General features: G+C 39.0%; 1 protein-coding gene across 1 annotated transcript in view; it reads left to right on the top strand.

Moving 5' to 3' along the window:
- Positions 1 to 291: 291 nt before the first annotated feature.
- Positions 292 to 13156, top strand: part of GATA6 (GATA binding protein 6) — a 32648-nt gene continuing 19783 nt past the window's right edge. The window contains exons 1-3 of the mRNA XM_066578972.1: positions 292 to 341; positions 615 to 1533; positions 12349 to 12515. Of these exons, the coding sequence (XP_066435069.1) occupies positions 339 to 341; positions 615 to 1533; positions 12349 to 12515 (1089 nt within the window). The 5' untranslated portion in view covers positions 292 to 338. The remainder of the gene's footprint in view (positions 342 to 614; positions 1534 to 12348; positions 12516 to 13156) is intronic.

Genomic DNA, 13156 nt, shown 5'->3' with positions numbered 1-13156 from the left:
TTAGGGGTGATATAAAGCTGCTTGTGACTTGCACCCTTGTTACTTCCTTCCTGCTTGTTCTCAGGTGAGACCTCACCTCACACCAGAGCCCAGACACAGGGCATGGTTGATACAGCAGAGCTGCACTTTCATTGAGACTCCTACTGTTGATAGTGGAGAGCTGTCATCCATAAGGTGTGTTGGAACATGTAAACGTTGGGAGGCCCTGAGTAAATGGTGCTGACTGGCACCGAGCTACTCCTGAAGATCCCTCCTCCAATAGAACTGAGTCAGTGTGTGGATGTAAGCTGAGCTCCTACACAAGGGAAGAAGAGCGAAGCTATCTGCAGGGACTACATATGGTATAAAGGGGAGCAGTAGATCTGGGTGGTTGTAGCATTAACAATGATGATTGGGGGCTTCTTGCGTTCTGTAGGATTGTTAATGAGTCTGATCCAATTATTTATTTACTCCTCTTTGCATAGTACACATCTGATCACGCTTCCTTTTGTCTAGAGGCAGCATATTTAATTGAATTAAAGGGATTGAATTGTTCACTTTTTTTCTGGTTCTCTAATCTTGTGCTCGTTTTTCTCTTTTTTTATATATATCCTCCTTATGGGCTGCGCTTGAAGGACTCTAGGTTCCAAGTCCCCATTTCTTTCCAGCTTCCGACCTGGATGGACCTTCCTGAGGACACCTGGTCCGATGTCAAGAGACTCACTGTGGGGAGCTCTTTCTATCCCATCAAAGTAAAAGGGACCGACAGTTCGTCTTCATCGCCTTCTTCCAGCTCTCAAGGAGGAGAACTGTGCACCAAACCCCATCACCACCCGCCGGACACTGAAAGGAGCCATTCTGTACAGGAGGGCAGGTCGCCCACCTCTGCCCACCACCACCACTTTGGTGTCACTCATCTTTCAAGTTTGCCTAATCCGGAAGAAATTATACTTTTTAGGGATTTAGATAACATCAACAAGCTGATCCTGCCCAACAGAGACTCCAGGTTTAGTGCTCTGCCTGAACCCCAGGGGGATATGTATCAAACTTTAGCCATCACCGCGGCTCAGGGGCCGGTCAGCTATGACGGATCTCCAGGAAGCTTCATGCACTCCGCTGCCAGCTCTCCGGTCTATGTGCCCACCACTAGAGTTGGACCCATGCTTACAAGCATCTCCTATCTCCAAGGAAGCGGACCTTCCCAGGCCTCCCACTCTGTGAACAGTCACTCGGTGTGGACCCAACCAGCCTCAGAGACCTCTTCATACAGCAGCAACAGTCCACACACGTCCAGCAGATACCACTACTCTCCCAGTCCTCCCATGGCCAATGGAAGCAATAGGGAAAGTGGCTACAGTAATGCCATCAACGTGAATGGCAGAGATCAATACACACCTCTTGCCAGATCGCTTAATGGATCTTACCCTAATCCCTACACATCCTATATGACACAACCTCTGGCTTCAGCCTGGTCTACTGGACCTTTTGACAACTCCATGCTCCACAGTCTTCAAGGCAGACCTACACCTATTCCTATCAGAGGACATCCTGGAGGTAAGGCTACTGCCATGACATAGCAATCACAGTAAAATATTGTGCTGCAAATTTCTTAAAATGTAAATTGGTTTTTTCAGCAAACACAATCGATGTTGCAGAATGGTATATGTAATGTAAAGTTGTCATTTGGAGAAAATTGGTCATTCGATGTGCTTTGTTAATGGTTAAACTAATGCAGAGTTGCATAATGGGCACCTAGCTGTTTAAGCAAATTTTTCTGCACAATGGTCAAAGGGAATTACTCAATGTTAAAACCGACAACTCTAAAAAGATACAAAGTTCTAAAGATGGTGAACTATGTATATATACTATTTCAATGAGTTGTAAGGCATGTCCTGTAGTGGATCACTAGCATTGCCAATGAATGCCATTACCTGTGCGTGATCTACAAACGAGTTTCCTTTGTTCGAATCATGTTAAAGAATTGTATCAGTCAGTGAGGCAATAATTTTATGGATGATTAGCTATAAATGCACAACAAAATGAGGTTGGCTCTTGTATTTCTTTAAGGGGTTTGCAATCTGCTTAAATAGTAAATGAACGAAGCTGAAAATAGAATCTGGATATGTACCCAAAGTTGTAACCTTTCAGTGACAGGGCATTCTTCATCTGCTCTGTTATCATGTCATGCTGTCTTATCAGATTGATAAGACCACTCTAGGATAAGATCCCATAGAATAACAGAAGCAATGGAGACTTGCATCACTACCTAATGATTTCTCTAATGTGTGTATGTCACATGGCTGAGTGCACTCATTCTACCAGCTGTCACAGTTTAACAGACCACGATAGCCTTGTGGAATAGTAATATACAATAGCAAGCAAAATAATATATCAATTATTGAAAATCTGAAAATGTTTTATTTGGTGTTAGTACCGTAGTAGTTGCAATACTATTTAGTATATGGACTGAAAGAACCATGCTAAGTTACAAATGACCAGAATTTGCTTTGCATTCAGCAACAGTTTTCTAAAGGTTATCTACAAGATAATGATATTCCCTTCTCTCTACTGGCTAATTGTGGTATAAATCAATTTTCCTTTAGCATAAAGGTGCTGTATTAACACAATTAACTAAGCCAAAGCTAGCATATACATTTTATCACCTAATTTTACCCATTATTATCAATGGAGCAGAGAAACAAGGATCTGCCAAGCTTGCCGGATGACTCCAACAAAGAGAAATACAGAATTTAAAAGCAAACTGTCCAATTTTACATCTCCAGCACAAGCATAAGTAGTCTGTCAGCTAGACTCTATCATGGTTATATTGTCAGAATCTGTAGATTGCATCAGAGATCTAATGTCTATGATCAGCTGAGAACATGAGTTTTTGCCTGTTTTTATAAATATCTTAATTGAGCGAAAATTAAAAAAAAAAAAAGATTCAAAATAAAATCAGATAATCGGAATATGTGCCATATTTATCAACTTTTTTTGTTGTAGTTTTTACATTTTTTTTTTGGACTAATTATTACCAATTTGTTGACATGTACCCACCGCATTGCAGTAGTAGGCAACAATACATTCAAGGAATGATGAGATGTATCTATACCAGAGGCTTTTCTCCAAATTCATGAAGTAGTTTGCAACTTTTTGGTAAATATTTTGCTGAATCGGTGGGATTGCAATGAAAAAAAAAATGCACAAATGACGCTATTATATATTCACCTCCTAAATGTCTTCAAAGAAAGGTCCTTGGTGGATTTTTAAAAAATATTTAAATCACCCAAACACGGAGTAATCCTTCATGAAATGTACCCTGACAACTAACATCTAGGGAAACCAGAATCGGACATGTTGACTTTCAAACATATTGTTTTATATTAAAAGGAGTCCAGTTGATTGTAGAACTGCTGCTGATCATAGAAACATTGAAGATTGATGGCAGAAAAAGACCACATAGTCCATCTAGTCTGACCTTATCCAGGAAATAATATATCTTCTTTACCCCAGGCCTAATTTAAAATTCACTTAAGGCCCTTTTACATGGCACGATTACGTGCAAAGTGCTTGTTTGATCAAGGGATTTGCATGATAATTTTGCAGTGAAAGAACAGTCGGCGATAAATCACTGATCGGATCTTTCATGCGGACTTAAAAATCGTTGGTCTGCCGCTGCACCCGCCTGTGGAAACAATATTTGTGAAGTTTGCCTGTTTACTGTGAATGGAAGCAGGTGGGCCGAACTGTCTTCAGCCCACTCTGCTTCCATACGCTAAGGAGTGATCATCATTAGGGAGGCTGTCGGGCGCCAACTGCCGTCTCACGTAAAAGGGGCTTTACCGTTGATTTCCCAACCACATCTTCTGGAAGCTTGTTCTAGGCATCTACTACTTTTTCAGTAAAACGTAATTTGACATTGTATATCCTGTTTATTTTTATGGAGCAAGCTGATGCTATGAGTTTTGCAATGTTCATAAGGCATACTGCCAAAATAAAAGGTGGACGTGTGCTGAACGTCAAACGTGAATTTAAGTAATAATTTTGTAATAAGGTTGCAGGTTTAGGGGGCATCACAATTAAAAGAAAGGTATCGCACCTTTTACTGTAACCGGAGGGTGACCACACATGAACAGCAACTCTGTGCCAGGAATGGGAATTGGGCTCCCCATTAAGCGAAATTATATTTTAAAGTCAATTAAAATCTGCTGAACTGTTTCATCGCTATGCTGTAAACTTAGTTTGCTTGGATCCAGTGAGCGGTAGGGCAAGTGCCAAGCATTTATAACTTTGCGGGCACTTCAATGACTTTAGGCCACATTCACACTGCATATAAAATCATTTTGTGCAACTTTTTTTTTTTTCTTTCAAACTTCAACACTGCAAATATGATTTAAAAAAAACACACTGAAAACATGTAAAAGTTGCCAAAAAAATGCCCTGCTTCTATCTAATGGCTAGTGCTTTTGTAGGCCTTAACCCGACCTTGAGTTGGCCATAATCAAAAGATAAGTCAACTGAAACGGCCAATTTCGGCCACCCATCATTTGAATATATGTGAATGGTGGACATTAGTCTGACTAGGCCACCGTGATCTGTCAGGCTGGATTTTTCTTTTTCCACAATTGTCAGCTGGCCGATCTTTTGCGGCTTCACACAAGCCTACTGGCTTGTTTTTCCTTTTCTAAGCTATCCAACCCCCACCGCCGATCTACCATTTTGTTCTAGCGTGTTGGAGGTAGCATTGTGTGTATAAATGATCTGACATGATGAGCTTGGCTCAATTTCTATCCAGCTTTAAAAAAAAAAAAACTGAGAAAGAAAGGGTGGTCTCGCACCGGCATTGGGGATTCTGTTTTTTGTTTTCCTGCTTTGTTCAGGGAGCAAGAAATCGGAGTCCCCATGACAGAACGGCTCCATCTCTGGACGGAACCGAACCGCGCCAGACCGACCCCATTGACTGCAATGGGGTCCGTCCGCTTTCTGCCCAGCTGCCCGGCCTTAGAATTAAAGAAAAAGTACTCTGGTATTTTGAGCCGGATCTGTAATGGAGCCTTCGGCCAGAGGTGAAACCAGCCACACATAGTGAAATGCAGACCAAAGAGTTCCCAGTCTCGCCTACTGCAGCCTATTGTTCTGTCCTGATTTCTGACTCCATGCAGTTTTCTGGAGTGGTTATTTTTTTGCCTACGGAGAAAACTGTGGAAAAATGTATGAAAAAAAAATATATACTTCGTGCATGCTGCAATTAAAAAAAAAATCTATGGTCGCTTTAACACATGCGTTACTAAAACGCTACGTTCAAAACCAGATCGGTTTACTGTGATTTCGCGCTGCATTTCAAACTCATTCCACTGCATTTGCCTTTTTTTTTTTTTTTTTTTTTTAACACACCCTATCATTGCAATGGGTGATGAGGGACATTAAAAAGCATGAAAACGGAGCTGAATTTCAGTGGTAGTCTGCGAAGCCCTATTGAAATCAATGAAGGAGCTGTTCCATGTTTAGCGTGGCATTTGAAATGCTGATCGCGGTTAAAAGCAGGCTGTGTAAGAGTGGCCTTAGACCTCAAAATGTATCAAATGTGATTTATACTCCCCTCCCCTTCCCCCTTATAAAACCGCGCAGCATTTCATAATTCCCGGCTACAATCTGAAAGTGGCAGGTTTTGCTGCAAAAAAAGTAAGCCAAAACCGCCTGCGGCATAAATCTGCAATGCGGGAGTCCTTATATGCTTACGTAGTTGTATACATATATATGCATATATAGTTCATGGACATAACCATGGCAACCAGAATAAATACATGAATTTCCTACCTTGCTGGCTTCATTAAACCAAGTAGAAAATAATGCACAATGGTAATAAGTAAATGGGATTTATATTATGGAGTGACTTATGTTAATACCTCACTCTAGAAGACTGTCTACAAGATCCCTCTTCTTCAATTTTCTTTTTATGCAGAATATTGCGTACTATAGGAATAGCAAAAACAAATCAAGCTGACTGAAGTATAATATCTGCATAGGAATAAGCCCTGAGGATTGTCCTAGTTAGTTGAACTAAGGGAGTCACTGAAATGAATGCAAACATCAGGCAGATGCCGGTTTATATTCCGCTCAATGGTTGTTTTTTAGATCGGCATAAAAGATGTGATTGATGACAAATGAGAACATTCTCATTTGCTTTTGGATCATTACTTATGATTATGCTGGACAATGATTGGGGATGACTATTCCAATGAGCGTTATCGCTTATAAGGCCTAGCATCTGGAGCACCAAAACAGAAAGAGAAAACTCATCAATTTTCCTGCCCGTAGAAAGACCTTCAGTTTTCACTTATTTCTCAATTTTCCGTCTCCATTGCATTTTTTTAACTGTAACGAAAGCACAGACTTTTTCTTTCCAGTTTTTAATAACAGAAGACATTTTTATCCCTTTTTATATTGTAGTCAATGGGAAACTGGGGGAAAAAAATGGAAAGTAATTGGTTTTCATCGATTACACTTAAGTTTTGTACAATTCCATTAGTTGTAAAACAAGATCCACTGAAGAAATGCTAGAGTGAACCTGGGCCTTTGTGCTGTGGGTGTGGAAGCAGATTGGCTGAAAACAGCTTGAGTTTTTTTTTTTTTGAGGGGGTACCCAAAAGAAACACAAATCTTCTGGTGAGAGGGGTGTTACTATTACAGGCTTCTGTTGCTAGTAGAATATCTATGGAGCTCTTCTGAGGCAGCATGCCAGCCAACGACATTGGGGAAGGTTGCGTTCAGCTCCACCAATATCATTTTTTTTTTTTTTTAAGTAAGAGCCGCTGAATATGGAGGATGAGGCAAGGGTGTCAAGCAATTTTTGACAGAAAAACAATATAACACTGAGTGCTATGTGGGCAAACGGGTGACTGGTTCTTCCATCATGATGGCGCACCTGCCCACACAGTGCTGAGTGTTGGGCAATTTTTGACGGAAACCCTCCTGATACCTTTGCCTCCCCCTCCGTATACATCCAATCTTGAGCCGTGCAACTTTTTTTTTTTTTTTTAGTGCTTTGAGCAGTGGAAAAGGAAGCTAAATTTCACAGCTGTATGTTATAAATCGGCCATCACAAAATAGGTGAAAAACTGAACAACATGTTGAAAAAAAAATCATTGGAGCTGAACACAATCTTTCCTAACAACATCGGCTGGCTAGCATACCACCTCGGAAGGGGTCAGCGGGCATTCACCTAACAGAGGCCTGTACTACTAACGCTCCACCCACCCGAAGGAAGACTCCTGTTTCTTTTGGGTACACCCATGTGTATATGTATACTACATGTAGTACTGTACAAAAGTTTTAGGCAGTTTTGGAAAAAATGCTGCAAAGTGAGAAAGTTTTCAAAAATAGATAGGAGTGCAATTAATTTTTTTTTGTCAATTAACAAAATGCAAAGGGAATGAACAAAAGAGTGAAAGAAATCAATACTTGCTGTGACTACTAGAGATGAGCGAACGTACTCGGTTCGGGTGTTTTTGCACTCGAGCACCGCTTTTTCCGAGTAACTGACTACTTGAACGAAAATATTCGGGGGGGGGCAGCATGGTGGAGCGGGGGGGGGGGGGTAGCAGTGGGGAACAGGGAGGAGCCCTCACTCTCTCTCTCCCCGGGGCGCCCCCTGAATCTTTTTGTTCGAGTAGTCAGTTACTCGGAAAAAGTGGTGCTCGAGTGCAAAAACACCCGACTAGAGTACGTTCGCTCATCTCTAGTGACCACTCTTTTCCTTCAAATGTGCGTCAATTCCCCTAGGCACTCTTGCACAGTGTTTTTGTAGGAATTCGGTGGAAGTTTGTTCCAAACATCTTGGAGAACGAACCACAGATCTTCTGTGGATTCAGCCTTGTTCAAATCCTTGTCTCCATGTAATCCAAGGCAGACTCCATGTTGAGATCGGTGCTCTTTGGGGGCTATATCATCACTTCTAGGACCCCTTTATTCTTTTCACTGAAGATGTTTCTTAATGACATTGGCTTTATGTTTGGGGTTGTTGTCCTGCTGCAGAAGAAAAATTGGAATTAAATCAGACGCCTTAATTTTTTTTTCAAAATGGGCTTTGCAGCATTTTTTTCTACAGCTGTCAAATTTTTCTACAGTAGTGTTTATTATGTATATACCCTGTTTCCCTAAAAATAAGACATACCCAGAAAATAAGACCTAGCATGATTTTCCAGAATTTTCGAGGATGCAAATGATTTTTCAGGCTGTTTGAGGATGCTTGAAATATAAGCCCTGCTAACAGTTAATTTAAAAAGTCAATTTAAATAGTGTCCAGGCAGCTGTACATGTAAAAAAGTTAAACCTTTTTGAACAAAAATTAATATAAGACACTGTCTTATTTTTGGGGAAACACTGGTAGTATATACCTTTTTTGTATAATTTTAGTCAGACATTTAAATTCTATCACTTTTTTTTTTCCATTTTCAAATTCTTTGCTTTCTTGTGCCTTTTTGAAGTTGCATGGACTGGACACATTTAATATTTTTCTGTTTGTTTGTTTTTTGTAGCTCTTGCTTCCTCCATAAATATTTATAAGACTTTACCTTCCATATACAAATAAAACATCCCTTTTTCGCCTAAGGGAAATGAGCATGTTCATGGGAAAAAATGACAATGTCAGCTGTTTCTCTGTTTTTCTGCTGCACCACAGAAACCTTACAGGTGCCCAATACTAGAGGTTGTCATCTGCTAGGAGCTTTGAACTACTTTTAATGTGTACATTTCAGATTTCACACAATCTGCTAGCAAGGGAGGGTTTACAAGGAAGTGATATATATCGGGAATGATTCCCTATCACAGTTTCCTCCCAGCCTCTAAGCCTCCTGAGCACACTGTAGAGTATAGTGCCACTTCCAGAGATTTATGAATGTGGAGCGCTCTGACACTCTGTTTATCATAAAATTCCTCAGAGATTCTTCTTCTAGTCAGGCCGGATCAAGGGAGCAGACAATTGTAAAACCAAATATTTCCCTTTAGTTACAGATTAGAGCTTAGGATCACAGAAAATAATTTTTTTCCCTTCAATTCAGATATCATTTTAAATAACCCGCCTGTAGTTCACAAGAGCTGCCAGTTGTCCTCTGCATATTTCATGGCATTTATTTATTACACTTTACCAGATTCTAATGCAAAAGTATGGAATTCATGGATTTTTCAGAAATGCTATTTTGTTCTAAAATGTTTGTTTTTATTGACTAGTAGGAATAGTTGAACCCATTTATGGTTATATAAAATATACAAAAATGTAAATGATTACAGATGGCATTTGAAACAATGATAAATATACAAAGAGCATTTCGTACATGGATTGTGAAGGATAAACTAGGGAGAACAAAGTGAAGTTCTATTCTGGGTTTATATTTCATACAGGTCAAGTCAGCTTGTACAGAGGAGTGTTTTATTTATTCATTCTATTGGGCTACAATGTGTCATATAAGGATATATTCATACAATTTGTGTGATTTTTTTTGGACAGCAAACAATCTGAAATTGCAACAATCTTGAAAAAGAAAACCTTGCATGGGAATATTCACATGCATGTTTTTTTAGGTTTGAGCTGGATGAAGTGTCCTGGGCATTGCAGCATTCATAGTTTCGCGTTTTCTATTTTCTTTTTTTTTTTTCTGATGAAAATTGACCATTCAAGTCAATGGACGCAACTTTACTATCTTCATATTATAACTGTGTTGAAATTGCTCAAATTTAAACATTGTAAACTGAAAATTAAATCATATATTCTCATATATATTCATTGATTGCATTAAAATAATGTCAACGCAATAAAAAACTATTGTTTAAAAAAAAAAAAAAAAAACACTCTTTATAATGTAAGTACAATTTGTTTTTTAACAATTGTAACTATGGGGACCTTAAAAAAAAAATAACTAAAGACAACCATGAAGTGCAGAGCCTGTGCAATGATGCATGCCTATTGTTATTACCGGTATTATATATTTTTCACATGTGTGAAAAATTGATGCAAAACGCACATGAATATCTCCAAAACACATGAAAATTGCACAAACATTTTGGACTTTTTTTTTTTTTTTATCTAAGAGAAAAAAAATAAATGTCTGTGCATACAGCCTTTATTCACAGGAACGATTTTTCTGTCCATAAAAGTAAGACTTAAATCTGACTAAATATAACCACTTAAATAATAGGCTTTATTTCAGATGTGTTATTTTTTTTTTTAATCTGGCAAACCGTCTAAGTTAAAAAAAAAATAATAATAATTCCAGCAGATCCTATTTTTGTTGTGGTTTTTGGAAGAAAATCACCCATTCAAGTCTATGGACCTAAAGGCCTATGGCTCACATAATCCTATTTAAATTGCGTATTATGCACGTGATGTACACATGTATAATACGTGGCTAAGTCATGGCAATTCAAATACATTGATTTTTGCTGTTCCGCTCACATTTGCATATATTGATTATGTATAATAAGCGTGTAAAAATGAATGGAGCATATTCTATTTTACCACATATTACAATAGAGCCCTCTGTTCCATATGCGTGCATATGAAAACCCTCTACATAGGCAAATTGCATTGCGTACGTGCGGCGTTTTTACGCAACATTGCTAAGAGACAATAGAAGGAAAGTTTCGTTTTTGAAAAAAATCTAAAATAAAAAAACCATGAAGCTGATGCATAACAGTGTGCGTGAGATATGCTGTCATGCACAGGTAAAAAATGCAACTATACGTGGCGATACACTGCTCCACACTCCGGTAAAAAGAGTTAAGCATACGATGACCAGCACTGGAAGTAACAACCTATTGATCAGTGTATCTTATCTAATGGCTTCAATGATAACTTGTTACCATTTATATTGTGTTCCAAATTTATTCTGCAACTTAAGGGTATATTCACACAGGAGGGGTTTTCCTTTCAGTCCTGCATTTTTTTTTCTCTTAGCGCAATTTTCATCCATTTTGATTATTATTATTATTAATAAATTATATATTTTTTTTTTTTGTGACTGGTTCTGCATCTTTTTATAAAAACCTAAAAAAAAACTTGACCAGGGTTACATACAATTAAAACTGATCACAATAACATCAAACGAGTGAAATCCACCTTTTACACACCTCTCATAACCCGGTATCAAGTGGGAGCAGCACAGATAGAAAAGCAGGAAACTATCCAGTGAAAATAATCTAGATGTAGGAAAAGAACAGCAAATTATCACTAATATACAATAAGGGCGCAGTCAAACGAGAGATTTTTTTCGCGCATGTATAGGTGCGATAAAAAAAATCGGTGCTATTAAAACCAAAAAAAAAAATCGAAAAAAATCACACCTGCAAAAGATAAGACACGTGAGTGCAAATGCACCCGTTGATGCGATTTTCCTACAAGCAATGTGTGATTTTTGTTTTTGCGCACCTTTGCATGCGTGAAAAAAAATCGCTCGTCAGACTGCATCCTGAATGTATATCTTTAAATATTCTCATTTAAAATATTAATGTCTTTTTTTTTTCTGATGATTTTTAATTTTTTTTTTTTTCTTACAACACAAACTTTCAAATCTCCCATCTATCCAGTCTTGTATGTTGCTGTACAGCCCGTCTGATTGGCTAAAGTCGTTCTGCTATTAGCGTGTGTATTAATATATAATTTATTTATATAATTCTGATATATCTACTATATACTACTTTAGTATTCCTTTTTATATTCGTATCCTCTAATCCTTAGAATTGTTATAGATTTTATTTAAATCTATTGTTACAGTTTTAATACATTTTCTCTAAAAGACCAAATATAACGTAACCTTCATTACTCAGATGTAACTGATAAATGTATATTATTCTCTATAGCCCAATGAGAGAGAATGTATAATGCAGATATCTATTCTGATTGCTAGAGAAGTGATAGTGTATTGCTCTTATGACTCAGCGCCAGGATCTTGGGCTTCTTTCACACAGGCTACAAAATCGTGAGATTCTGTAGCGATGCGACATTGCTACATAACACATGTATGTGAAGCCCAGGGTTTCCAATGGGTTCTTTCAGGCTACAAAACATTTCATGTGAAAGAACCCATTGGAAACCATGAGCTTCACTTACATGTGTATTGTAGCAATGTCACATTGCTGCAAAATTTAATGATTTTGTAGCTCGTGTTAAAGAGGCCTTAGGGTATGCTGTGCTTTGTAGTCCCCACAGGTACTGGAGATCTACAGGTCTGATAGGTTTCTGCAGTACTTTCTCGTGTGTTTTTGTAATACTGGCTGTCCTTGTTGCATACTATGTATTTATCTTGTTGTAAATGGGTAATCTGCCTTAATGTTGCTGTCTGTAAATAACGTATACTGATGGCTGTTCTCCCGCAGATGTGCTGGACGAGCTCCCAGAGAGCCGCGAGTGTGTGAACTGCGGCTCCGTGCAGACTCCGCTGTGGAGGCGGGACGGTACCGGTCACTACCTCTGTAATGCCTGTGGTCTGTACAGCAAGATGAACGGCCTGAGCCGACCCCTCATCAAACCACAGAAAAGGGTGGTAAGTCCTCTCCTGCATCATTCTATTCATCATTAGTCCTCCAATGAAATATACTGTTTTTTTTATATATATATATATATATATCATCTTCTCGCACATAATCTTTATACAGTGCCAACATATTCCGCAGCGCTTACAAGACAGGGGAAACAGAAACAAAGCCACGGTTATACGTAGTAATCAGTTGGAGACAGTAGGGGTGAGGGTCCTGCTCCAACGAGCTTACATACTACAGATAATTGGGTGATACAGAAGTTAAAGGGGCTGGACATGTGCACGGAATGACAAGGTAGAGTGTGAGGGATGCTATACACATAGACAATGGTCAAATTGAGCCCTATAGTGGCTGAATCGGGATGACTGCAGGGGGTGGTTGATTATGGCTAGCAGGGGATTGCAGTCAGTAGGACAGGGAGCGTGTTATAAGGCGGAGTACAGAGGGGTTTGGTTTAGAAGATATGGTATGCCTCACTAAAGAGGTGCTTTTTTTAGAGCACGCCTGAAGTTTAGTGTGTCAGAGATTGGCCGGATAGTTTGGGTTAGCGCATTCCAGAGGACTGGCGCTGCTCTGGAGAAGTCTTGGAGGCGAGAATGAGCGGTTCGAATTAAAGACCTATATTGTCATCGGGGCACTTGATCTA

The sequence above is a fragment of the Eleutherodactylus coqui genome, chromosome 9 (genome assembly GCF_035609145.1).
Source record: "Eleutherodactylus coqui strain aEleCoq1 chromosome 9, aEleCoq1.hap1, whole genome shotgun sequence".
Classification (NCBI taxonomy): domain Eukaryota; kingdom Metazoa; phylum Chordata; class Amphibia; order Anura; family Eleutherodactylidae; genus Eleutherodactylus; species Eleutherodactylus coqui.
Note: the sequence above shows the minus strand (reverse complement) of the source record. Positions and strands in the feature narration are given on the sequence as shown.